This window comes from Oncorhynchus mykiss, chromosome 19 (genome assembly GCF_057628025.1).
Source record: "Oncorhynchus mykiss isolate SJ-2025 chromosome 19, ASM5762802v1, whole genome shotgun sequence".
Classification (NCBI taxonomy): Eukaryota; Metazoa; Chordata; class Actinopteri; order Salmoniformes; family Salmonidae; genus Oncorhynchus; species Oncorhynchus mykiss.
This window is the reverse complement of record NC_143040.1, coordinates 11,043,275-11,070,992: the sequence shown is the minus strand read 5'-3', so window position 1 is coordinate 11,070,992 and position 27,718 is coordinate 11,043,275. Positions and strand designations below refer to the sequence as shown.

At 38.7% G+C, this 27,718-nt stretch overlaps 1 protein-coding gene across 1 annotated transcript; it reads right to left on the bottom strand.

Moving 5' to 3' along the window:
• Positions 1-31: 31 nt before the first annotated feature.
• On the bottom strand, positions 32-27,488 carry LOC149974975 (dynein axonemal heavy chain 6-like). Its single transcript, XM_090211817.1, has 7 exons — positions 27,377-27,488; positions 26,721-27,024; positions 26,352-26,546; positions 25,590-25,873; positions 8,249-8,516; positions 3,752-3,886; positions 32-37 (listed from the first exon to the last, which is right to left on the bottom strand). The coding sequence occupies exons 2-7, from the start codon at positions 26,982-26,984 to the stop codon at positions 32-34; spliced, it is 1,152 nt and encodes a 383-aa protein (XP_090067943.1). The 5' UTR covers positions 26,985-27,024; positions 27,377-27,488.
• Positions 27,489-27,718: the final 230 nt, after the last annotated feature.

Here is a 27,718-nt window from a genome sequence, read left to right as displayed (position 1 = left end):
ACTAGCGTGCACCGCTAACATGCTAGCCATTTCAAATCTGATACACATGAACAATGAAAGGAGAACTGCACACTAGGAGCTCAGACGCAATAATGTAATAACCTAACATCCAACATCTGGACAGACAAGCTTTATCAGGGTAAAACACTGCAGGGTGACTAGTTTATAGTGTTAAAGGACAGACACACAGAGAATATGTCATGTAAAGGAACAGACACACAGAGAATATGTCATGTAAAGGAACAGACACACAGAGAATATGTCATGTAAAGGAACAGACACACAGATAATATGTCATGTAAAGGAACAGACACACTTCATGTAAAGGAACAGACACACAGAGAATATGTCATGTAAAGGAACAGACACACAGAGAATATGTCATGTAAAGGAACAGACACACACAGAGAATATGTCATGTAAAGGAACAGACACACAGAGAATATGTCATGTAAAGGAACAGACACACAGAGAATATGTCATGTAAAGGAACAGACACACACAGAATATGTCATGTAAAGGAACAGACACACAGAGAATATGTCATGTAAAGGAACAGACACACAGAGAATATGTCAAGTAAAGGAACAGACACACAGAGAATATGTCATGTAAAGGAACAGACACACACAGAGAATATGTCATGTAAAGGAACAGACACACAGATAATATGTAATGTAAAGGAACAGACACACAGAGAATATGTCATGTAAAGGAACAGACACACACAGAGAATATGTCATGTAAAGGAACAGACACACAGATAATATGTAATGTAAAGGAACAGACACACTTCATGTAAAGGAACAGACACACACAGAATATGTCATGTAAAGGAACAGACACACAGAGAATATGTCATGTAAAGGAACAGACACACAGAGAATATGTCATGTAAAGGAACAGACACACAGAGAATATGTCATGTAAAGGAACAGACACACTTCATGTAAAGGAACAGACACACACAGAATATGTCATGTAAAGGAACAGACACACAGAGAATATGTCATGTAAAGGAACAGACACACAGAGAATATGTCATGTAAAGGAACAGACACACATAGAATATGTCATGTAAAGGAACAGACACACACAGAATATGTCATGTAAAGGAACAGACACACACAGAATATGTCATGTAAAGGAACAGACACACACAGAGAATATGTCATGTAAAGGAACAGACACACAGAGAATATGTCATGTAAAGGAACAGACACACAGAGAATATGTCATGTAAAGGAACAGACACACAGAGAATATGTCATGTAAAGGAACAGACACACTTAATGTAAAGGAACAGACACACAGAGAATATGTCATGTAACGGAACAGACACACAGAGAATATGTCATGTAAAGGAACAGACACGTCATGTAAAGGAACAGACACACAGAGAATATGTCATGTAAAGGAACAGACACACAGAGAATATGTCATGTAAAGGAACAGACACACAGAGAATATGTCATGTAAAGGAACAGACACACAGAGAATATGTCATGTAAAGGAACAGACACACACAGAATATGTCATGTAAAGGAACAGACACACAGATAATATGTCATGTAAAGGAACAGACACACTTCATGTAAAGGAACAGACACACAGAGAATATGTCATGTAAAGGAACAGACACACAGAGAATATGTCATGTAAAGGAACAGACACACAGATAATATGTCATGTAAAGGAACAGACACACTTCATGTAAAGGAACAGACACACACAGAATATGTCATGTAAAGGAACAGACACACAGAGAATATGTCATGTAAAGGAACAGACACACACAGAATATGTCATGTAAAGGAACAGACACACACAGAATATGTCATGTAAAGGAACAGACACACAGAGAATATGTCATGTAAAGGAACAGACACACACAGAATATGTCATGTAAAGGAACAGACACACACAGAATATGTCATGTAAAGGAACAGACACACAGAGAATATGTCATGTAAAGGAACAGACACACACAGAATATGTCATGTAAAGGAACAGACACACACAGAATATGTCATGTAAAGGAACAGACACACAGAGAATATGTCATGTAAAGGAACAGACACACAGAGAATATGTCATGTAAAGGAACAGACACACAGAGAATATGTCATGTAAAGGAACAGACACACAGAGAATATGTCAAGTAAAGGAACAGACACACAGAGAATATGTCATGTAAAGGAACAGACACACAGAGAATATGTCATGTAAAGGAACAGACACACACAGAATATGTCATGTAAAGGAACAGACACACACAGAATATGTCATGTAAAGGAACAGACACACAGAGAATATGTCATGTAAAGGAACAGACACACACAGAATATGTCATGTAAAGGAACAGACACACAGAGAATATGTCATGTAAAGAAACAGACACACACAGAATATGTCATGTAAAGGAACAGACACACAGAGAATATGTAATGTAAAGGAACAGACACACAGAGAATATGTCATGTAAAGGAACAGACACACACAGAGAATATGTCATGTAAAGGAACAGACACACAGAGAATATGTCATGTAAAGGAACAGACACACAGAGAATATGTCAAGTAAAGGAACAGACACACAGAGAATATGTCATGTAAAGGAACAGACACACAGAGAATATGTCATGTAAAGGAACAGACACACAGAGAATATGTCATGTAAAGGAACAGACACACAGAGAATATGTCATGTAAAGGAACAGACACACAGAGAATATGTCATGTAAAGGAACAGACACACACAGAATATGTCATGTAAAGGAACAGACACACAGAGAATATGTAATGTAAAGGAACAGACACACAGAGAATATGTCATGTAAAGGAACAGACACACAGAGAATATGTCATGTAAAAGAACAGACACACAGAGAATATGTCATGTAACGGTACAGACACACTTCATGTAAAGGGACAGACACACAGAGAATATGTCATGTAACGGTACAGACACACTTCATGTAAAGGGACAGACACACAGAGAATATGTCATGTAACGGTACAGACACACTTCATGTAAAGGGACAGACACACAGAGAATATGTCATGTAACGGTACAGACACACTTCATGTAAAGAGACAGACACACAGAGAATATGTCATGTAAAGGAACAGACACACAGAGAATATGTCATGTAAAAGAACAGACACACAGAGAATATGTAATGTAAAGGAACAGACACACAGAGAATATGTCATGTAAAGGAACAGACACACAGAGAATATGTCATGTAAAGGAACAGACACACAGAGAATATGTCATGTAAAAGAACAGACACACAGAGAATATGTCATGTAACGGTACAGACACACTTCATGTAAAGGGACAGACACACAGAGAATATGTCATGTAACGGTACAGACACACTTCATGTAAAGGGACAGACACACAGAGAATATGTCATGTAACGGTACAGACACACTTCATGTAAAGGGACAGACACACAGAGAATATGTCATGTAACGGTACAGACACACTTCATGTAAAGAGACAGACACACAGAGAATATGTCATGTAAAGGAACAGACACACAGAGAATATGTCATGTAAAAGAACAGACACACAGAGAATATGTCATGTAACGGTACAGACACACTTCATGTAAAGGGACAGACACACAGAGAATATGTCATGTAACGGTACAGACACACTTCATGTAAAGGGACAGACACACAGAGAATATGTCATGTAAAGGGACAGACACATCATGTAAAGAGACAGACAGACTGCGTACCTCCTCCAGCTGGTTGTACTGAGCCTCCTGGAACTCCTCCAGAGTGTATGTGTGATCTTTCAGAATGTGACAAAGCCCCATGTCACTGATCCTGTAGCACATCTCTCTGATGTTCAGCAACGCCGGACGCAGAGACTGGAAACACACACAGCTGTTACTGCTCCTTCCTGTTATCTTAAAATAACTACCTAGTTGGGTTCCATTACACACAGCTTTTAACGCTCCTTCCTGTTATCTTAAAATAACTACCTAGTTGGGTTCCATTACACACAGCTGTTACTGCTCCTTCCTATTATCTTAAAATAACTACCTAGTTGGGTTCCATTATACACAGCTGTTACTGCTGCTTCCTGTTATCTTAAAATAACTACCTAGTTGGGTTCCATTACACACAGCTGTTACTGCTCCTTCCTGTTATCTTAAAATAACTACCTAGTTGGGTTCCATTACACACAGCTGTTACTGCTCCTTCCTGTTATCTTAAAATAACTACCTAGTTGGGTTCCATTACACACAGCTTTTACTGCTCCTTCCTATTATCTTAAAATAACTACCTAGTTGGGTTCCATTACACACAGCTGTTACTGCTCCTTCCTATTATCTTAAAATAACTACCTAGTTGGGTTCCATTATACACAGCTGTTACTGCTCCTTCCTGTTATCTTAAAATAACTACCTAGTTGGGTTCCATTATACACAGCTGTTACTGCTGCTTCCTGTTATCTTAAAATAACTACCTAGTTGGGTTCCATTATACACAGCTGTTACTGCTGCTTCCTGTTATCTTAAAATAACTACCTAGTTGGGTTCCATTACACACAGCTGTTACTGCTCCTTCCTATTATCTTAAAATAACTACCTAGTTGGGTTCCATTACACACAGCTGTTACTGCTCCTTCCTATTATCTTAAAATAACTACCTAGTTGGGTTCCATTATACACAGCTGTTACTGCTCCTTCCTATTATCTTAAAATAACTACCTAGTTGGGTTCCATTATACACATCTGTTACTGCTCCTTCCTGTTATCTTAAATTAACTACCTAGTTGGGTTCCAGTATACACAGCTGTTACTGCTCCTTCCTGTTATCTTAAAATAACTACCTAGTAGGGTTCCATTATACACAGCTGTTACTGCTTCTTCCTGTTATCTTAAAATAACTACCTAGTTGGGTTCCATTACACACAGCTGTTACTGCTCCTTCCTGTTATCTTAAAATAACTACCTAGTTGGGTTCCATTATACACAGCTGTTACTGCTCCTTCCTGTTATCTTAAAATAACTACCTAGTTGGGTTCCATTACACACAGATGTTACTGCTGCTTCCTGTTATCTTAAAATAACTACCTAGTTGGGTTCCATTACACACAGCTGTTACTGCTCCTTCCTATTATCTTAAAATAACTACCTAGTTGGGTTCCATTATACACAGCTGTTACTGCTCCTTCCTGTTATCTTAAAATAACTACCTAGTTGGGTTCCATTACACACAGCTGTTACTGCTGCTTCCTGTTATCTTAAAATAACTACCTAGTTGGGTTCCATTACACACAGCTGTTACTGCTCCTTCCTATTATCTTAAAATAACTACCTAGTTGGGTTCCATTATACACAGCTGTTACTGCTCCTTCCTATTATCTTAAAATAACTACCTAGTTGGGTTCCATTACACACAGCTGTTACTGCTCCTTCCTGTTATCTTAAAATAACTACCTAGTTGGGTTTCATTATACACAGCTGTTACTGCTCCTTCCTGTTATCTTAAAATAACTACCTAGTTGGGTTCCATTATATGAACATCTCATAGGGAAGACAGGATTGTTTCAATAATAATAAAGTAACATTCAGACAACTTGAACCAGCCCAAACACATACTGCAGGTCAATGGTACAGACCATTTAGACTATAAACACATACTGCAGGTCAATGGTACAGACCATTTAGACTATAAACACATACTGCAGGTCAATGGTACAGACCATTTAGACTATAAACACATACTGCAGGTCAATGGTACAGACCATTTAGACTATAAACACATACTGCAGGTCAATGGTACAGACCATTTAGACTATAAACACATACTGCAGGTCAATGGTACAGACCATTTAGACTATAAACACATACTGCAGGTCAATGGTACAGACCATTTAGACTATAAACACATACTGCAGGTCAATGGTACAGACCATTTAGACTATAAACACATACTGCAGGTCAATGGTACAGACCATTTAGACTATAAACACATACTGCAGGTCAATGGTACAGACCATTTAGACTATAAACACATACTGCAGGTCAATGGTACAGACCATTTAGACTATAAACACATACTGCAGGTCAATGGTACAGACCATTTAGACTATAAACACATACTGCAGGTCAATGGTACAGACCATTTAGACTATAAACACATACTGCAGGTCAATGGTACAGACCATTTAGACTATAAACACATACTGCAGGTCAATGGTACAGACCATTTAGACTATAAACACATACTGCAGGTCAATGGTACAGACGATTTAGACTATAAACACATACTGCAGGTCAATGGTACAGACCATTTAGACTATAAACACATACTGCAGGTCAATGGTACAGACCATTTAGACTATAAACACATACTGCAGGTCAATGGTACAGACCATTTAGACTATAAACACATACTGCAGGTCAATGGTACAGACCATTTAGACTATAAACACATACTGCAGGTCAATGGTACAGACCATTTAGACTATAAACACATACTGCAGGTCAATGGTACAGACCATTTAGACTATAAACACATACTGCAGGTCAATGGTATGAACCATTCAGACTATAAACACATACTGCAGGTCAATGGTACAGACCATTTAGACTATAAACACATACTGCAGGTCAATGGTACAGACCATTTAGACTATAAACACATACTGCAGGTCAATGGTACAGACCATTTAGACTATAAACACATACTGCAGGTCAATGGTACAGACCATTTAGACTATAAACACATACTGCAGGTCAATGGTACAGACCATTTAGACTATAAACACATACTGCAGGTCAATGGTACAGACCATTTAGACTATAAACACATACTGCAGGTCAATGGTACAGACCATTTAGACTATAAACACATACTGCAGGTCAATGGTACAGACCATTTAGACTATAAACACATACTGCAGGTCAATGGTACAGACCATTTAGACTATAAACACATACTGCAGGTCAATGGTACAGACCATTTAGACTATAAACACATACTGCAGGTCAATGGTACAGACCATTTAGACTATAAACACATACTGCAGGTCAATGGTACAGACCATTTAGACTATAAACACATACTGCAGGTCAATGGTACAGACCATTTAGACTATAAACACATACTGCAGGTCAATGGTACAGACCATTTAGACTATAAACACATACTGCAGGTCAATGGTACAGACCATTTAGACTATAAACACATACTGCAGGTCAATGGTACAGACCATTTAGACTATAAACACATACTGCAGGTCAATGGTACAGACCATTTAGACTATAAACACATACTGCAGGTCAATGGTACAGACCATTTAGACTATAAACACATACTGCAGGTCAATGGTACAGACCATTTAGACTATAAACACATACTGCAGGTCAATGGTACAGACCATTTAGACTATAAACACATACTGCAGGTCAATGGTACAGACCATTTAGACTATAAACACATACTGCAGGTCAATGGTACAGACCATTTAGACTATAAACACATACTGCAGGTCAATGGTACAGACCATTTAGACTATAAACACATACTGCAGGTCAATGGTACAGACCATTTAGACTATAAACACATACTGCAGGTCAATGGTACAGACCATTTAGACTATAAACACATACTGCAGGTCAATGGTATGAACCATTCAGACTATAAACACATACTGCAGGTCAATGGTACAGACCATTTAGACTATAAACACATACTGCAGGTCAATGGTACAGACCATTTAGACTATAAACACATACTGCAGGTCAATGGTACAGACCATTTAGACTATAAACACATACTGCAGGTCAATGGTACAGACCATTTAGACTATAAACACATACTGCAGGTCAATGGTACAGACCATTTAGACTATAAACACATACTGCAGGTCAATGGTACAGACCATTTAGACTATAAACACATACTGCAGGTCAATGGTACAGACCATTTAGACTATAAACACATACTGCAGGTCAATGGTACAGACCATTTAGACTATAAACACATACTGCAGGTCAATGGTACAGACCATTTAGACTATAAACACATACTGCAGGTCAATGGTATGAACCATTCAGACTATAAACACATACTGCAGGTCAATGGTACAGACCATTTTGTATAAAAACACAAATGTAGAGGTCTTGTCCTGACCAGGAAACACTACTGGACCCAACAATACCACCACCCCATTATCCTGACCAGGAAACACTACTGGACCCAACAATACCACCCACCTCATTGACGATGAACAGGCGCTCCTGCAGGGACTTCTTGCACGTGTTGATCTTCTTGGAGCGGACGTTGGTCCGCCACACTCTGAAGGCCTTCCACCTCCTGAAGAGGGCGAAGGCCGGGATGGCCAGGAGGCGACGGTGGCACCGGTACTCATGTTCCCAGCGCTCTAACGGCAGGAAGTCCATCTCCGCGTCAGAGATGCAGGTCACACCCTGCTGGCTGATGGTAGAGTAGTCCTGCTTGTTGATGTTCTCATACGTCACTATCCTGGGGGGGGAGGTCAAAGGTGAGAGTTTGGGATGGGTAGTGAGAATAAGGTTGTAGGTTTTTATATTTGATAGAGAACTTGGGAGTTCAAATTTTTGCGTGAGTGTGTGTGAGTGTCTGTGTCGTCTCTCTTTGTGAGTCCCAATAATACCTCCTTTGTTCTGAAGTGAACACTCGCTCACTACTTCCCACAATCTAAAAGCAATGAATTGGTGCTGTATGGGTTAGAGGCAGTTTCCACCATGTTTCTTATACCAGGCAGTCCTTTCCATTAAAATTAGTGAAGGGAAGTGAACAAGGATAAATGGAATTAGAGATAATTGAGAAGTAGCATCTCTCTCTTCTTGTTGCTCTTACTTGATGTTATAAACATCATATCTGATATAGGTTAGGGTGTGTGTTTCTCCCTCTCTTGATGTTATAAACATCATATCTGATGTAGGTTAGGGTGTGTGTTTCTCCCTCTCTTGATGTTATAAACATCATATCTGATATAGGTTAGGGTGTGTGTTTCTCCCTCTCTTGATGTTATAAACATCATATCTGATATAGGTTAGGGTGTGTGTTTCTCCCTCTCTTGATGTTATAAACATCATATCTGATATAGGTTAGGGTGTGTGTTTCTCCCTCTCTTGATGTTATAAACATATCTGATATAGGTTAGGGTGTGTGTGTTTCTCCCTCTCTTGATGTTATAAACATCATATCTGATGTAGGTTAGGGTGTGTGTTTCTCCCTCTCTTGATGTTATAAACATCATATCTGATGTAGGTTAGGGTGTGTGTTTCTCCCTCTCTTGATGTTATAAACATCATATCTGATATAGGTTAGGGTGTGTGTTTCTCCCTCTCTTGATGTTATAAACATCATATCTGATATAGGTTAGGGTGTGTGTTTCTCCCTATCTTGATGTTATAAACATCATATCTGATATAGGTTAGGGTGTGTGTTTCTCCCTCTCTTGATGTTATAAACATCATATCTGATATAGGTTAGGGTGTGTGTTTCTCCCTCTCTTGATGTTATAAACATCATATCTGATATAGGTTAGGGTGTGTGTTTCTCCCTCTCTTACTTGAGGTTATAAACATATCTGATATAGGTTAGGGTGTGTGTTTCTCCCTCTCTTACTTGAGGTTATAAACATATCTGATATAGGTTAGGGTGTGTGTTTCTCCCTCTCTTACTTGAGGTTATAAACATCATATCTGATATAGGTTAGGGTGTGTGTTTCTCCCTCTCTTACTTGAGGTTATAAACATATCTGATATAGGTTAGGGTGTGTGTTTCTCCCTCTCTTACTTGATGTTATAAACATATCTGATATAGGTTAGGGTGTGTGTTTCTCCCTCTCTTGATGTTATAAACATATCTGATATAGGTTAGGGTGTGTGTTTCTCCCTCTCTTACTTGAGGTTATAAACATCATATCTGATATAGGTTAGGGTGTGTGTTTCTCCCTCTCTTACTTGAGGTTCTAAACATCATATCTGATATAGGTTAGGGTGTGTGTTTCTCCCTCTCTTACTTGAGGTTATAAACATATCTGATATAGGTTAGGGTGTGTGTTTCTCCCTCTCTTACTTGATGTTATAAACATCATATCTGATATAGGTTAGGGTGTGTGTTTCTCCCTCTCTTACTTGATGTTATAAACATCATATCTGATATAGGTTAGGGTGTGTGTTTCTCCCTCTCTTACTTGAGGTTATAAACATATCTGATATAGGTTAGGGTGTGTGTTTCTCCCTCTCTTACTTGATGTTATAAACATCATATCTGATATAGGTTAGGGTGTGTGTTTCTCCCTCTCTTACTTGATGTTATAAACATCATATCTGATATAGGTTAGGGTGTGTGTTTCTCCCTCTCTTACTTGAGGTTATAAACATCATATCTGATATAGGTTAGGGTGTGTGTTTCTCCCTCTCTTACTTGAGGTTATAAACATATCTGATATAGGTTAGGGTGTGTGTTTCTCCCTCTCTTACTTGAGGTTATAAACATCATATCTGATATTGGTTAGGGTGTGTGTTTCTCCCTCTCTTGATGTTATAAACATATCTGATATAGGTTAGGGTGTGTGTTTCTCCCTCTCTTACTTGAGGTTATAAACATATCTGATATAGGTTAGGGTGTGTGTTTCTCCCTCTCTTACTTGATGTTATAAACATATCTGATATAGGTTAGGGTGTGTGTTTCTCCCTCTCTTGATGTTATAAACATCATATCTGATATAGGTTAGGGTGTGTGTTTCTCCCTCTCTTACTTGAGGTTATAAACATATCTGATATAGGTTAGGGTGTGTGTTTCTCCCTCTCTTACTTGAGGTTATAAACATCATATCTGATATTGGTTAGGGTGTGTGTTTCTCCCTCTCTTGATGTTATAAACATCATATCTGATATAGGTTAGGGTGTGTGTTTCTCCCTCTCTTACTTGATGTTATAAACATATCTGATATAGGTTAGGGTGTGTGTTTCTCCCTCTCTTACTTGAGGTTATAAACATATCTGATATAGGTTAGGGTGTGTGTTTCTCCCTCTCTTACTTGAGGTTATAAACATCATATCTGATATTGGTTAGGGTGTGTGTTTCTCCCTCTCTTACTTGAGGTTATAAACATCATATCTGATATTGGTTAGGGTGTGTGTTTCTCCCTCTCTTGATGTTATAAACATCATATCTGATATAGGTTAGGGTGTGTGTTTCTCCCTCTCTTACTTGAGGTTATAAACATATCTGATATAGGTTAGGGTGTGTGTTTCTCCCTCTCTTACTTGATGTTATAAACATCATATCTGATATAGGTTAGGGTGTGTGTTTCTCCCTCTCTTACTTGATGTTATAAACATCATATCTGATATAGGTTAGGGTGTGTGTTTCTCCCTCTCTTACTTGAGGTTATAAACATCATATCTGATATAGGTTAGGGTGTGTGTTTCTCCCTCTCTTACTTGAGGTTATAAACATATCTGATATAGGTTAGGGTGTGTGTTTCTCCCTCTCTTACTTGATGTTATAAACATCATATCTGATATAGGTTAGGGTGTGTGTTTCTCCCTCTCTTACTTGATGTTATAAACATCATATCTGATATAGGTTAGGGTGTGTGTTTCTCCCTCTCTTACTTGAGGTTATAAACATCATATCTGATATAGGTTAGGGTGTGTGTTTCTCCCTCTCTTACTTGAGGTTATAAACATATCTGATATAGGTTAGGGTGTGTGTTTCTCCCTCTCTTACTTGAGGTTATAAACATCATATCTGATATTGGTTAGGGTGTGTGTTTCTCCCTCTCTTGATGTTATAAACATATCTGATATAGGTTAGGGTGTGTGTTTCTCCCTCTCTTACTTGAGGTTATAAACATATCTGATATAGGTTAGGGTGTGTGTTTCTCCCTCTCTTACTTGATGTTATAAACATATCTGATATAGGTTAGGGTGTGTGTTTCTCCCTCTCTTGATGTTATAAACATCATATCTGATATAGGTTAGGGTGTGTGTTTCTCCCTCTCTTACTTGAGGTTATAAACATATCTGATATAGGTTAGGGTGTGTGTTTCTCCCTCTCTTACTTGAGGTTATAAACATCATATCTGATATTGGTTAGGGTGTGTGTTTCTCCCTCTCTTGATGTTATAAACATCATATCTGATATAGGTTAGGGTGTGTGTTTCTCCCTCTCTTACTTGATGTTATAAACATATCTGATATAGGTTAGGGTGTGTGTTTCTCCCTCTCTTACTTGAGGTTATAAACATATCTGATATAGGTTAGGGTGTGTGTTTCTCCCTCTCTTACTTGAGGTTATAAACATCATATCTGATATTGGTTAGGGTGTGTGTTTCTCCCTCTCTTACTTGATGTTATAAACATCATATCTGATATAGGTTAGGGTGTGTGTTTCTCCCTCTCTTACTTGATGTTATAAACATCATATCTGATATAGGTTAGGGTGTGTGTTTCTCCCTCTCTTACTTGAGGTTATAAACATATCTGATATAGGTTAGGGTGTGTGTTTCTCCCTCTCTTACTTGATGTTATAAACATCATATCTGATATAGGTTAGGGTGTGTGTTTCTCCCTCTCTTACTTGATGTTATAAACATCATATCTGATATAGGTTAGGGTGTGTGTTTCTCCCTCTCTTACTTGAGGTTATAAACATCATATCTGATATAGGTTAGGGTGTGTGTTTCTCCCTCTCTTACTTGAGGTTATAAACATATCTGATATAGGTTAGGGTGTGTGTTTCTCCCTCTCTTACTTGAGGTTATAAACATCATATCTGATATTGGTTAGGGTGTGTGTTTCTCCCTCTCTTGATGTTATAAACATATCTGATATAGGTTAGGGTGTGTGTTTCTCCCTCTCTTACTTGAGGTTATAAACATATCTGATATAGGTTAGGGTGTGTGTTTCTCCCTCTCTTACTTGATGTTATAAACATATCTGATATAGGTTAGGGTGTGTGTTTCTCCCTCTCTTGATGTTATAAACATCATATCTGATATAGGTTAGGGTGTGTGTTTCTCCCTCTCTTACTTGAGGTTATAAACATATCTGATATAGGTTAGGGTGTGTGTTTCTCCCTCTCTTACTTGAGGTTATAAACATCATATCTGATATTGGTTAGGGTGTGTGTTTCTCCCTCTCTTGATGTTATAAACATCATATCTGATATAGGTTAGGGTGTGTGTTTCTCCCTCTCTTACTTGATGTTATAAACATATCTGATATAGGTTAGGGTGTGTGTTTCTCCCTCTCTTACTTGAGGTTATAAACATATCTGATATAGGTTAGGGTGTGTGTTTCTCCCTCTCTTACTTGAGGTTATAAACATCATATCTGATATTGGTTAGGGTGTGTGTTTCTCCCTCTCTTGATGTTATAAACATATCTGATATAGGTTAGGGTGTGTGGTTCTCCCTCTCTTACTTGAGGTTATAAACATATCTGATATAGGTTAGGGTGTGTGTTTCTCCCTCTCTTACTTGAGGTTCTAAACATCATATCTGATATAGGTTAGGGTGTGTGTTTCTCCCTCTCTTGATGTTATAAACATCATATCTGATATAGGTTAGGGTGTGTGTTTCTCCCTCTCTTACTTGATGTTATAAACATATCTGATATAGGTTAGGGTGTGTGTTTCTCCCTCTCTTACTTGATGTTATAAACATCATATCTGATATAGGTTAGGGTGTGTGGTTCTCCCTCTCTTACTTGAGGTTATAAACATATCTGATATAGGTTAGGGTGTGTGTTTCTCCCTCTCTTGATGTTATAAACATATCTGATATAGGTTAGGGTGTGTGGTTCTCCCTCTCTTACTTGAGGTTATAAACATATCTGATATAGGTTAGGGTGTGTGTTTCTCCCTCTCTTACTTGAGGTTCTAAACATCATATCTGATATAGGTTAGGGTGTGTGTTTCTCCCTCTCTTGATGTTATAAACATCATATCTGATATAGGTTAGGGTGTGTGTTTCTCCCTCTCTTACTTGATGTTATAAACATATCTGATATAGGTTAGGGTGTGTGTTTCTCCCTCTCTTACTTGAGGTTATAAACATATCTGATATAGGTTAGGGTGTGTGTTTCTCCCTCTCTTGAGGTTCTAAACATCATATCTGATATAGGTTAGGGTGTGTGTTTCTCCCTCTCTTGATGTTATAAACATCATATCTGATATAGGTTAGGGTGTGTGTTTCTCCCTCTCTTGATGTTATAAACATCATATCTGATATAGGTTAGGGTGTGTGTTTCTCCCTCTCTTACTTGAGGTTATAAACATATCTGATATAGGTTAGGGTGTGTGTTTCTCCCTCTCTTACTTGAGGTTATAAACATCATATCTGATATTGGTTAGGGTGTGTGTTTCTCCCTCTCTTGATGTTATAAACATATCTGATATAGGTTAGGGTGTGTGTTTCTCCCTCTCTTACTTGATGTTATAAACATATCTGATATAGGTTAGGGTGTGTGTTTCTCCCTCTCTTACTTGAGGTTATAAACATATCTGATATAGGTTAGGGTGTGTGTTTCTCCCTCTCTTACTTGAGGTTATAAACATCATATCTGATATTGGTTAGGGTGTGTGTTTCTCCCTCTCTTGATGTTATAAACATATCTGATATAGGTTAGGGTGTGTGTTTCTCCCTCTCTTACTTGAGGTTATAAACATATCTGATATAGGTTAGGGTGTGTGTTTCTCCCTCTCTTACTTGAGGTTATAAACATATCTGATATAGGTTAGGGTGTGTGTTTCTCCCTCTCTTACTTGAGGTTATAAACATCATATCTGATATTGGTTAGGGTGTGTGTTTCTCCCTCTCTTACTTGAGGTTATAAACATATCTGATATAGGTTAGGGTGTGTGTTTCTCCCTCTCTTACTTGAGGTTATAAACATCATATCTGATATTGGTTAGGGTGTGTGTTTCTCCCTCTCTTGATGTTATAAACATATCTGATATAGGTTAGGGTGTGTGGTTCTCCCTCTCTTACTTGAGGTTATAAACATATCTGATATAGGTTAGGGTGTGTGTTTCTCCCTCTCTTACTTGAGGTTCTAAACATCATATCTGATATAGGTTAGGGTGTGTGTTTCTCCCTCTCTTGATGTTATAAACATCATATCTGATATAGGTTAGGGTGTGTGTTTCTCCCTCTCTTACTTGAGGTTATAAACATATCTGATATAGGTTAGGGTGTGTGTTTCTCCCTCTCTTACTTGAGGTTATAAACATCATATCTGATATTGGTTAGGGTGTGTGTTTCTCCCTCTCTTGATGTTATAAACATCATATCTGATATAGGTTAGGGTGTGTGTTTCTCCCTCTCTTACTTGATGTTATAAACATATCTGATATAGGTTAGGGTGTGTGTTTCTCCCTCTCTTACTTGAGGTTATAAACATATCTGATATAGGTTAGGGTGTGTGTTTCTCCCTCTCTTACTTGAGGTTATAAACATCATATCTGATATTGGTTAGGGTGTGTGTTTCTCCCTCTCTTGATGTTATAAACATATCTGATATAGGTTAGGGTGTGTGGTTCTCCCTCTCTTACTTGAGGTTATAAACATATCTGATATAGGTTAGGGTGTGTGTTTCTCCCTCTCTTACTTGAGGTTCTAAACATCATATCTGATATAGGTTAGGGTGTGTGTTTCTCCCTCTCTTGATGTTATAAACATCATATCTGATATAGGTTAGGGTGTGTGTTTCTCCCTCTCTTACTTGATGTTATAAACATATCTGATATAGGTTAGGGTGTGTGTTTCTCCCTCTCTTACTTGATGTTATAAACATCATATCTGATATAGGTTAGGGTGTGTGGTTCTCCCTCTCTTACTTGAGGTTATAAACATATCTGATATAGGTTAGGGTGTGTGTTTCTCCCTCTCTTGATGTTATAAACATATCTGATATAGGTTAGGGTGTGTGGTTCTCCCTCTCTTACTTGAGGTTATAAACATATCTGATATAGGTTAGGGTGTGTGTTTCTCCCTCTCTTACTTGAGGTTCTAAACATCATATCTGATATAGGTTAGGGTGTGTGTTTCTCCCTCTCTTGATGTTATAAACATCATATCTGATATAGGTTAGGGTGTGTGTTTCTCCCTCTCTTACTTGATGTTATAAACATATCTGATATAGGTTAGGGTGTGTGTTTCTCCCTCTCTTACTTGAGGTTATAAACATATCTGATATAGGTTAGGGTGTGTGTTTCTCCCTCTCTTGAGGTTCTAAACATCATATCTGATATAGGTTAGGGTGTGTGTTTCTCCCTCTCTTGATGTTATAAACATCATATCTGATATAGGTTAGGGTGTGTGTTTCTCCCTCTCTTGATGTTATAAACATCATATCTGATATAGGTTAGGGTGTGTGTTTCTCCCTCTCTTACTTGAGGTTATAAACATATCTGATATAGGTTAGGGTGTGTGTTTCTCCCTCTCTTACTTGAGGTTATAAACATCATATCTGATATTGGTTAGGGTGTGTGTTTCTCCCTCTCTTGATGTTATAAACATATCTGATATAGGTTAGGGTGTGTGTTTCTCCCTCTCTTACTTGATGTTATAAACATATCTGATATAGGTTAGGGTGTGTGTTTCTCCCTCTCTTACTTGAGGTTATAAACATATCTGATATAGGTTAGGGTGTGTGTTTCTCCCTCTCTTACTTGAGGTTATAAACATCATATCTGATATTGGTTAGGGTGTGTGTTTCTCCCTCTCTTGATGTTATAAACATATCTGATATAGGTTAGGGTGTGTGTTTCTCCCTCTCTTACTTGAGGTTATAAACATATCTGATATAGGTTAGGGTGTGTGTTTCTCCCTCTCTTACTTGAGGTTATAAACATATCTGATATAGGTTAGGGTGTGTGTTTCTCCCTCTCTTACTTGAGGTTATAAACATCATATCTGATATTGGTTAGGGTGTGTGTTTCTCCCTCTCTTACTTGAGGTTATAAACATATCTGATATAGGTTAGGGTGTGTGTTTCTCCCTCTCTTACTTGAGGTTATAAACATCATATCTGATATTGGTTAGGGTGTGTGTTTCTCCCTCTCTTGATGTTATAAACATATCTGATATAGGTTAGGGTGTGTGGTTCTCCCTCTCTTACTTGAGGTTATAAACATATCTGATATAGGTTAGGGTGTGTGTTTCTCCCTCTCTTACTTGAGGTTCTAAACATCATATCTGATATTGGTTAGGGTGTGTGTTTCTCCCTCTCTTGAGGTTCTAAACATCATATCTGATATAGGTTAGGGTGTGTGTTTCTCCCTCTCTTGATGTTATAAACATCATATCTGATATAGGTTAGGGTGTGTGTTTCTCCCTCTCTTGATGTTATAAACATCATATCTGATATAGGTTAGGGTGTGTGTTTCTCCCTCTCTTACTTGAGGTTATAAACATATCTGATATAGGTTAGGGTGTGTGTTTCTCCCTCTCTTACTTGAGGTTATAAACATCATATCTGATATAGGTTAGGGTGTGTGTTTCTCCCTCTCTTACTTGATGTTATAAACATATCTGATATAGGTTAGGGTGTGTGTTTCTCCCTCTCTTACTTGAGGTTATAAACATCATATCTGATATAGGTTAGGGTGTGTGTTTCTCCCTCTCTTACTTGAGGTTATAAACATCATATCTGATATAGGTTAGGGTGTGTGGTTCTCCCTCTCTTACTTGATGTTATAAACATATCTGATATAGGTTAGGGTGTGTGTTTCTCCCTCTCTTACTTGATGTTATAAACATCATATCTGATATAGGTTAGGGTGTGTGTTTCTCCCTATCTTACTTGATGTTATAAACATCATATCTGATATAGGTTAGGGTGTGTGTTTCTCCCTATCTTACTTGAGGTTATAAACATATCTGATATAGGTTAGGGTGTGTGTTTCTCCCTCTCTTACTTGAGGTTATAAACATATCTGATATAGGTTAGGGTGTGTGTTTCTCCCTCTCTTACTTGAGGTTATAAACATCATATCTGATATAGGTTAGGGTGTGTGTTTCTCCCTATCTTACTTGAGGTTATAAACATATCTGATATAGGTTAGGGTGTGTGTTTCTCCCTCTCTTACTTGATGTTATAAACATCATATCTGATATAGGTTAGGGTGTGTGTTTCTCCCTCTCTTACTTGAGGTTATAAACATATCTGATATAGGTTAGGGTGTGTGTTTCTCCCTCTCTTGATGTATAAACATCATATCTGATATAGGTTAGGGTGTGTGTTTCTCCCTCTCTTACTTGAGGTTATAAACATCATATCTGATATAGGTTAGGGTGTGTGTTTCTCCCTCTCTTACTTGAGGTTATAAACATCATATCTGATATAGGTTAGGGTGTGTGTTTCTCCCTCTCTTACTTGAGGTTATAAACATATCTGATATAGGTTAGGGTGTGTGTTTCTCCCTCTCTTGATGTTATAAACATATCTGATATAGGTTAGGGTGTGTGTTTCTCCCTCTCTTACTTGAGGTTCTAAACATCATATCTGATATTGGTTAGGGTGTGTGTTTCTCCCTCTCTTACTTGAGGTTCTAAACATCATATCTGATATTGGTTAGGGTGTGTGTTTCTCCCTCTCTTACTTGAGGTTATAAACATCATATCTGATATTGGTTAGGGTGTGTGTTTCTCCCTCTCTTACTTGAGGTTATAAACATCATATCTGATATAGGTTAGGGTGTGTGTTTCTCCCTCTCTTACTTGAGGTTCTAAACATCATATCTGATATAGGTTAGGGTGTGTGTTTCTCCCTCTCTTACTTGAGGTTATAAACATCATATCTGATATTGGTTAGGGTGTGTGTTTCTCCCTCTCTTGATGTTATAAACATCATATCTGATATAGGTTAGTGTGTGTGTTTCTCCCTCTCTTACTTGAGGTTATAAACATCATATCTGATATAGGTTAGGGTGTGTGTTTCTCCCTCTCTTGATGTTATAAACATCATATCTGATATAGGTTAGGGTGTGTGTTTCTCCCTCTCTTACTTGAGGTTATAAACATATCTGATATAGGTTAGGGTGTGTGTTTCTCCCTCTCTTACTTGAGGTTATAAACATCATATCTGATATTGGTTAGGGTGTGTGTTTCTCCCTCTCTTGATGTTATAAACATATCTGATATAGGTTAGGGTGTGTGTTTCTCCCTCTCTTACTTGAGGTTATAAACATATCTGATATAGGTTAGGGTGTGTGTTTCTCCCTCTCTTACTTGATGTTATAAACATATCTGATATAGGTTAGGGTGTGTGTTTCTCCCTCTCTTGATGTTATAAACATCATATCTGATATAGGTTAGGGTGTGTGTTTCTCCCTCTCTTACTTGAGGTTATAAACATATCTGATATAGGTTAGGGTGTGTGTTTCTCCCTCTCTTACTTGAGGTTATAAACATCATATCTGATATTGGTTAGGGTGTGTGTTTCTCCCTCTCTTGATGTTATAAACATCATATCTGATATAGGTTAGGGTGTGTGTTTCTCCCTCTCTTACTTGATGTTATAAACATATCTGATATAGGTTAGGGTGTGTGTTTCTCCCTCTCTTACTTGAGGTTATAAACATATCTGATATAGGTTAGGGTGTGTGTTTCTCCCTCTCTTACTTGAGGTTATAAACATCATATCTGATATTGGTTAGGGTGTGTGTTTCTCCCTCTCTTACTTGATGTTATAAACATCATATCTGATATAGGTTAGGGTGTGTGTTTCTCCCTCTCTTACTTGATGTTATAAACATCATATCTGATATAGGTTAGGGTGTGTGTTTCTCCCTCTCTTACTTGAGGTTATAAACATATCTGATATAGGTTAGGGTGTGTGTTTCTCCCTCTCTTACTTGATGTTATAAACATCATATCTGATATAGGTTAGGGTGTGTGTTTCTCCCTCTCTTACTTGATGTTATAAACATCATATCTGATATAGGTTAGGGTGTGTGTTTCTCCCTCTCTTACTTGAGGTTATAAACATCATATCTGATATAGGTTAGGGTGTGTGTTTCTCCCTCTCTTACTTGAGGTTATAAACATATCTGATATAGGTTAGGGTGTGTGTTTCTCCCTCTCTTACTTGAGGTTATAAACATCATATCTGATATTGGTTAGGGTGTGTGTTTCTCCCTCTCTTGATGTTATAAACATATCTGATATAGGTTAGGGTGTGTGTTTCTCCCTCTCTTACTTGAGGTTATAAACATATCTGATATAGGTTAGGGTGTGTGTTTCTCCCTCTCTTACTTGATGTTATAAACATATCTGATATAGGTTAGGGTGTGTGTTTCTCCCTCTCTTGATGTTATAAACATCATATCTGATATAGGTTAGGGTGTGTGTTTCTCCCTCTCTTACTTGAGGTTATAAACATATCTGATATAGGTTAGGGTGTGTGTTTATCCCTCTCTTACTTGAGGTTATAAACATCATATCTGATATTGGTTAGGGTGTGTGTTTCTCCCTCTCTTGATGTTATAAACATCATATCTGATATAGGTTAGGGTGTGTGTTTCTCCCTCTCTTACTTGATGTTATAAACATATCTGATATAGGTTAGGGTGTGTGTTTCTCCCTCTCTTACTTGAGGTTATAAACATATCTGATATAGGTTAGGGTGTGTGTTTCTCCCTCTCTTACTTGAGGTTATAAACATCATATCTGATATTGGTTAGGGTGTGTGTTTCTCCCTCTCTTGATGTTATAAACATATCTGATATAGGTTAGGGTGTGTGGTTCTCCCTCTCTTACTTGAGGTTATAAACATATCTGATATAGGTTAGGGTGTGTGTTTCTCCCTCTCTTACTTGAGGTTCTAAACATCATATCTGATATAGGTTAGGGTGTGTGTTTCTCCCTCTCTTGATGTTATAAACATCATATCTGATATAGGTTAGGGTGTGTGTTTCTCCCTCTCTTACTTGATGTTATAAACATATCTGATATAGGTTAGGGTGTGTGTTTCTCCCTCTCTTACTTGATGTTATAAACATCATATCTGATATAGGTTAGGGTGTGTGGTTCTCCCTCTCTTACTTGAGGTTATAAACATATCTGATATAGGTTAGGGTGTGTGTTTCTCCCTCTCTTGATGTTATAAACATATCTGATATAGGTTAGGGTGTGTGGTTCTCCCTCTCTTACTTGAGGTTATAAACATATCTGATATAGGTTAGGGTGTGTGTTTCTCCCTCTCTTACTTGAGGTTCTAAACATCATATCTGATATAGGTTAGGGTGTGTGTTTCTCCCTCTCTTGATGTTATAAACATCATATCTGATATAGGTTAGGGTGTGTGTTTCTCCCTCTCTTACTTGATGTTATAAACATATCTGATATAGGTTAGGGTGTGTGTTTCTCCCTCTCTTACTTGAGGTTATAAACATATCTGATATAGGTTAGGGTGTGTGTTTCTCCCTCTCTTGAGGTTCTAAACATCATATCTGATATAGGTTAGGGTGTGTGTTTCTCCCTCTCTTGATGTTATAAACATCATATCTGATATAGGTTAGGGTGTGTGTTTCTCCCTCTCTTGATGTTATAAACATCATATCTGATATAGGTTAGGGTGTGTGTTTCTCCCTCTCTTACTTGAGGTTATAAACATATCTGATATAGGTTAGGGTGTGTGTTTCTCCCTCTCTTACTTGAGGTTATAAACATCATATCTGATATTGGTTAGGGTGTGTGTTTCTCCCTCTCTTGATGTTATAAACATATCTGATATAGGTTAGGGTGTGTGTTTCTCCCTCTCTTACTTGATGTTATAAACATATCTGATATAGGTTAGGGTGTGTGTTTCTCCCTCTCTTACTTGAGGTTATAAACATATCTGATATAGGTTAGGGTGTGTGTTTCTCCCTCTCTTACTTGAGGTTATAAACATCATATCTGATATTGGTTAGGGTGTGTGTTTCTCCCTCTCTTGATGTTATAAACATATCTGATATAGGTTAGGGTGTGTGTTTCTCCCTCTCTTACTTGAGGTTATAAACATATCTGATATAGGTTAGGGTGTGTGTTTCTCCCTCTCTTACTTGAGGTTATAAACATATCTGATATAGGTTAGGGTGTGTGTTTCTCCCTCTCTTACTTGAGGTTATAAACATCATATCTGATATTGGTTAGGGTGTGTGTTTCTCCCTCTCTTACTTGAGGTTATAAACATATCTGATATAGGTTAGGGTGTGTGTTTCTCCCTCTCTTACTTGAGGTTATAAACATCATATCTGATATTGGTTAGGGTGTGTGTTTCTCCCTCTCTTGATGTTATAAACATATCTGATATAGGTTAGGGTGTGTGGTTCTCCCTCTCTTACTTGAGGTTATAAACATATCTGATATAGGTTAGGGTGTGTGTTTCTCCCTCTCTTACTTGAGGTTCTAAACATCATATCTGATATTGGTTAGGGTGTGTGTTTCTCCCTCTCTTGAGGTTCTAAACATCATATCTGATATAGGTTAGGGTGTGTGTTTCTCCCTCTCTTGATGTTATAAACATCATATCTGATATAGGTTAGGGTGTGTGTTTCTCCCTCTCTTGATGTTATAAACATCATATCTGATATAGGTTAGGGTGTGTGTTTCTCCCTCTCTTACTTGAGGTTATAAACATATCTGATATAGGTTAGGGTGTGTGTTTCTCCCTCTCTTACTTGAGGTTATAAACATCATATCTGATATAGGTTAGGGTGTGTGTTTCTCCCTCTCTTACTTGATGTTATAAACATATCTGATATAGGTTAGGGTGTGTGTTTCTCCCTCTCTTACTTGAGGTTATAAACATCATATCTGATATAGGTTAGGGTGTGTGTTTCTCCCTCTCTTACTTGAGGTTATAAACATCATATCTGATATAGGTTAGGGTGTGTGGTTCTCCCTCTCTTACTTGATGTTATAAACATATCTGATATAGGTTAGGGTGTGTGTTTCTCCCTCTCTTACTTGATGTTATAAACATCATATCTGATATAGGTTAGGGTGTGTGTTTCTCCCTATCTTACTTGATGTTATAAACATCATATCTGATATAGGTTAGGGTGTGTGTTTCTCCCTATCTTACTTGAGGTTATAAACATATCTGATATAGGTTAGGGTGTGTGTTTCTCCCTCTCTTACTTGAGGTTATAAACATATCTGATATAGGTTAGGGTGTGTGTTTCTCCCTCTCTTACTTGAGGTTATAAACATCATATCTGATATAGGTTAGGGTGTGTGTTTCTCCCTATCTTACTTGAGGTTATAAACATATCTGATATAGGTTAGGGTGTGTGTTTCTCCCTCTCTTACTTGATGTTATAAACATCATATCTGATATAGGTTAGGGTGTGTGTTTCTCCCTCTCTTACTTGAGGTTATAAACATATCTGATATAGGTTAGGGTGTGTGTTTCTCCCTCTCTTGATGTATAAACATCATATCTGATATAGGTTAGGGTGTGTGTTTCTCCCTCTCTTACTTGAGGTTATAAACATCATATCTGATATAGGTTAGGGTGTGTGTTTCTCCCTCTCTTACTTGAGGTTATAAACATCATATCTGATATAGGTTAGGGTGTGTGTTTCTCCCTCTCTTACTTGAGGTTATAAACATATCTGATATAGGTTAGGGTGTGTGTTTCTCCCTCTCTTGATGTTATAAACATATCTGATATAGGTTAGGGTGTGTGTTTCTCCCTCTCTTACTTGAGGTTCTAAACATCATATCTGATATTGGTTAGGGTGTGTGTTTCTCCCTCTCTTACTTGAGGTTCTAAACATCATATCTGATATTGGTTAGGGTGTGTGTTTCTCCCTCTCTTACTTGAGGTTATAAACATCATATCTGATATTGGTTAGGGTGTGTGTTTCTCCCTCTCTTACTTGAGGTTATAAACATCATATCTGATATAGGTTAGGGTGTGTGTTTCTCCCTCTCTTACTTGAGGTTCTAAACATCATATCTGATATAGGTTAGGGTGTGTGTTTCTCCCTCTCTTACTTGAGGTTATAAACATCATATCTGATATTGGTTAGGGTGTGTGTTTCTCCCTCTCTTGATGTTATAAACATCATATCTGATATAGGTTAGTGTGTGTGTTTCTCCCTCTCTTACTTGAGGTTATAAACATCATATCTGATATAGGTTAGGGTGTGTGTTTCTCCCTCTCTTGATGTTATAAACATCATATCTGATATAGGTTAGGGTGTGTGTTTCTCCCTCTCTTACTTGAGGTTATAAACATCATATCTGATATAGGTTAGGGTGTGTGTTTCTCCCTCTCTTGATGTTATAAACATCATATCTGATATAGGTTAGGGTGTGTGTTTCTCCCTCTCTTACTTGAGGTTATAAACATCATATCTGATATAGGTTAGGGTGTGTGTTTCTCCCTCTCTTACTTGAGGTTCTAAACATCATATCTGATATAGGTTAGGGTGTGTGTTTCTCCCTCTCTTACTTGAGGTTATAAACATCATATCTGATATAGGTTAGGGTGTGTGTTTCTCCCTCTCTTACTTGAGGTTATAAACATCATATCTGATATAGGTTAGGGTGTGTGTTTCTCCCTCTCTTACTTGAGGTTCTAAACATCATATCTGATATAGGTTAGGGTGTGTGTTTCTCCCTCTCTTACTTGAGGTTATAAACATCATATCTGATATAGGTTAGGGTGTGTGTTTCTCCCTCTCTTACTTGAGGTTCTAAACATCATATCTGATATTGGTTAGGGTGTGTGTTTCTCCCTCTCTTACTTGAGGTTCTAAACATCATATCTGATATTGGTTAGGGTGTGTGTTTCTCCCTCTCTTACTTGAGGTTATAAACATCATATCTGATATTGGTTAGGGTGTGTGTTTCTCCCTCTCTTACTTGAGGTTATAAACATCATATCTGATATAGGTTAGGGTGTGTGTTTCTCCCTCTCTTACTTGAGGTTCTAAACATCATATCTGATATAGGTTAGGGTGTGTGTTTCTCCCTCTCTTACTTGAGGTTATAAACATCATATCTGATATAGGTTAGGGTGTGTGTTTCTCCCTCTCTTACTTGAGGTTCTAAACATCATATCTGATATAGGTTAGGGTGTGTGTTTCTCCCTCTCTTGATGTTATAAACATATCTGATATAGGTTAGGGTGTGTGTTTCTCCCTCTCTTACTTGATGTTATAAACATCATATCTGATATAGGTTAGGGTGTGTGTTTCTCCCTCTCTTACTTGAGGTTATAAACATCATATCTGATATTGGTTAGGGTGTGTGTTTCTCCCTCTCTTGATGTTATAAACATCATATCTGATATAGGTTAGTGTGTGTGTTTCTCCCTCTCTTACTTGAGGTTATAAACATCATATCTGATATAGGTTAGGGTGTGTGTTTCTCCCTCTCTTGATGTTATAAACATCATATCTGATATAGGTTAGGGTGTGTGTTTCTCCCTCTCTTACTTGAGGTTATAAACATCATATCTGATATAGGTTAGGGTGTGTGTTTCTCCCTCTCTTGATGTTATAAACATCATATCTGATATAGGTCAGGGTGTGTGTTTCTCCCTCTCTTACTTGAGGTTATAAGCATCATATTTGATGGAGCTCTTGGGTGCGGCAGAGGTCATGTACAGGAAGCCCAGGTGAGGGTTGTTCCGGATGATTCTGACGATGTCCGGCGGGGAGCGTATTTTGGCACGGATCACATCCTCTGCAGAGCTGAAGATGATGGGGTGACTGGCCGGGAGAGGGAAGGGGGAGTGGAGGAAGGCTCCGGTGGGGGAGGGCTTTGCGGACTTGGAGGAGCGAGGGCGTTTGGGGGGAGAGGGGGAACACAGGGTACTCTGGGTCATCTGAGCCTGGAGGGAGGAAGCAGTGACAGTCAGTTTTATATTTTTATTTATTTGACTTTGAAAAGCGTCATGAACAGCTGAAAGGGGACTTTGTACTACGTCTCTTGACAACAAAAGAGACAGATACTGACTGTGGACTGGTTTCTTCTGTGGCTCAAATGAGGTTGATGGAAGTACTGGTTAAAACAGAACAAGAAAGGCTATGAGTTTAACAGTTGTCTGACCCGTATCAGTCCACTGTGACACCTCTCAGCTTCAGAGAGCTTCAGAGTCATCAGAGAGCGAGGGGGCTATAGGGAGGGCTACTGATGAACAGAGCACAGCTCAGTATCTGCCTCCCACCGTCTACAATCAAGAATTTATTTCAGACCATGGCTGTATATCACTAGTGAAATCATGGTTAAGACAATCTGGATTTCAAATTAAACCATGTCAAATCTGCATGACGTCTGTCTGTCCAGCAGAGCCCTTCTCAGTCTTCCACCTGTTTCTCCTTGACGTGGTCAGGCAGCTCAGGGAGGTGAAGGGTGGAGCTCTGTCTGTCAGGGGCCTTGTCCATCCACTCTACCCCAGCAAGGGAGGGCGACGGAGGCTTCCAGCCCAACTGGAGCAGCCTCTCCCGGTTCTGCCTGTGGATGAACTCTGGCTGCTTGTGGTCCTGGTACTTCTTCAGGACGGGCTGAATGAGAGAAGATGTGTAAATAGAGGTGTTTATGTGCTTATGGGGCAGTTGATGTCTGGGATGGTTATGAGAACAAAGGCTGATATTTAGAAAACATTACTGTGAGCAAACAGTGTTTACAAGTGGCTGGGTCCCCATATTCACCCCCCCCCCCCCCCCCCACCCACCCACCAGTATCTCCAGCGGTACGGGTCTCTGCCCTGCCCTCCTGCGTTCCTGGGCCTTGGTGGTGTGTGTGAAGACCAGGGCATCAGGGTTGCGTTGTGCCTGGCTCGGGGCTACTGAGATCAGCCTGGCTCTCAGTGCCTCTGGGTCTATGTGGCCCGGGGACATGGTGAATGGGAGGGTCATCCTCTGCTGCCGGGCCCCCGCCACCTCCTCTCTACCTGGGCCAGCCTGGCAGCGAGGGGACCCCTTCTGGGAGAACGAAGACATGGTGGCTCAGATAGTCTGACACTCTGGGTCTGAGTGGATACTGTGTGTGGGGGTGAAGAAGGAGAGAGCACAAGGAGAGGGAGGTGGGGGACGATAAGCTCTCCCTTTCGTTTCGGTCTATCAACTCGTGTCAAAGCAAACTATAGTAGCATGCAAGTCATCTTGCACATAACAGACATTTCAGTTGTTTAGCAACTTACCTGGCAACAAGAGACAAACATTGCAATATAACGTTAAATCAAAAAATTCAAAACAAACATAGCCAACAACATCAGCTAACGCTGAGACGGTTATATACAGTGATATCACAAACCATCAGTTTGGTTAACAGAAACAATGTAGCGCTAGCAATTTATAACATATTTCTGAGCAAGTCAAGGTTTATTACTTACATAGCTATCAATGGCACTTCAACATAGACATTAGTAGAGAAACTACAGAACATTAGCTACACTTGTTATCGCCGGTTCTCTTGTCAGAAGTGGAAACTAATCGGGAGTTTATTGTTTCTTAGCAACCAGCACCTCCTGGACACCGCGCGGTGAGCAACAGCTGCACATGCGCGCTTTGCAGTACAACTCACCATTCATGTCCCAAAGTTACAGGGATTTTAAAACTAGGCAAAAATACTTGCACCCTACAATAGTTTGTATAGCTAGATTCCCAACAGAACGCGGAATGTCATGCATCATTTTTTTCCTTCATGGTAAAACTCTAGACCTCAAAGATGGGTT

Bases quoted from the DNA above. Each gene is read 5' to 3' on its own strand.
- LOC149974975 (XM_090211817.1), bottom strand. From the start codon at position 26,984: ATGTCTTCGTTCTCCCAGAAGGGGTCCCCTCGCTGCCAGGCTGGCCCA. The intron at 25,874-26,351 runs GTGGAAGACTGA...TCCTCCCTCCAG, and splicing joins ACCACGTCAAGGAGAAACAG to GCTCAGATGACCCAGAGTAC. The intron at 8,517-25,589 runs GTAAGAGAGGGA...CTCCCCCCCCAG, and splicing joins TATGATGCTTATAACCTCAA to GATAGTGACGTATGAGAACA.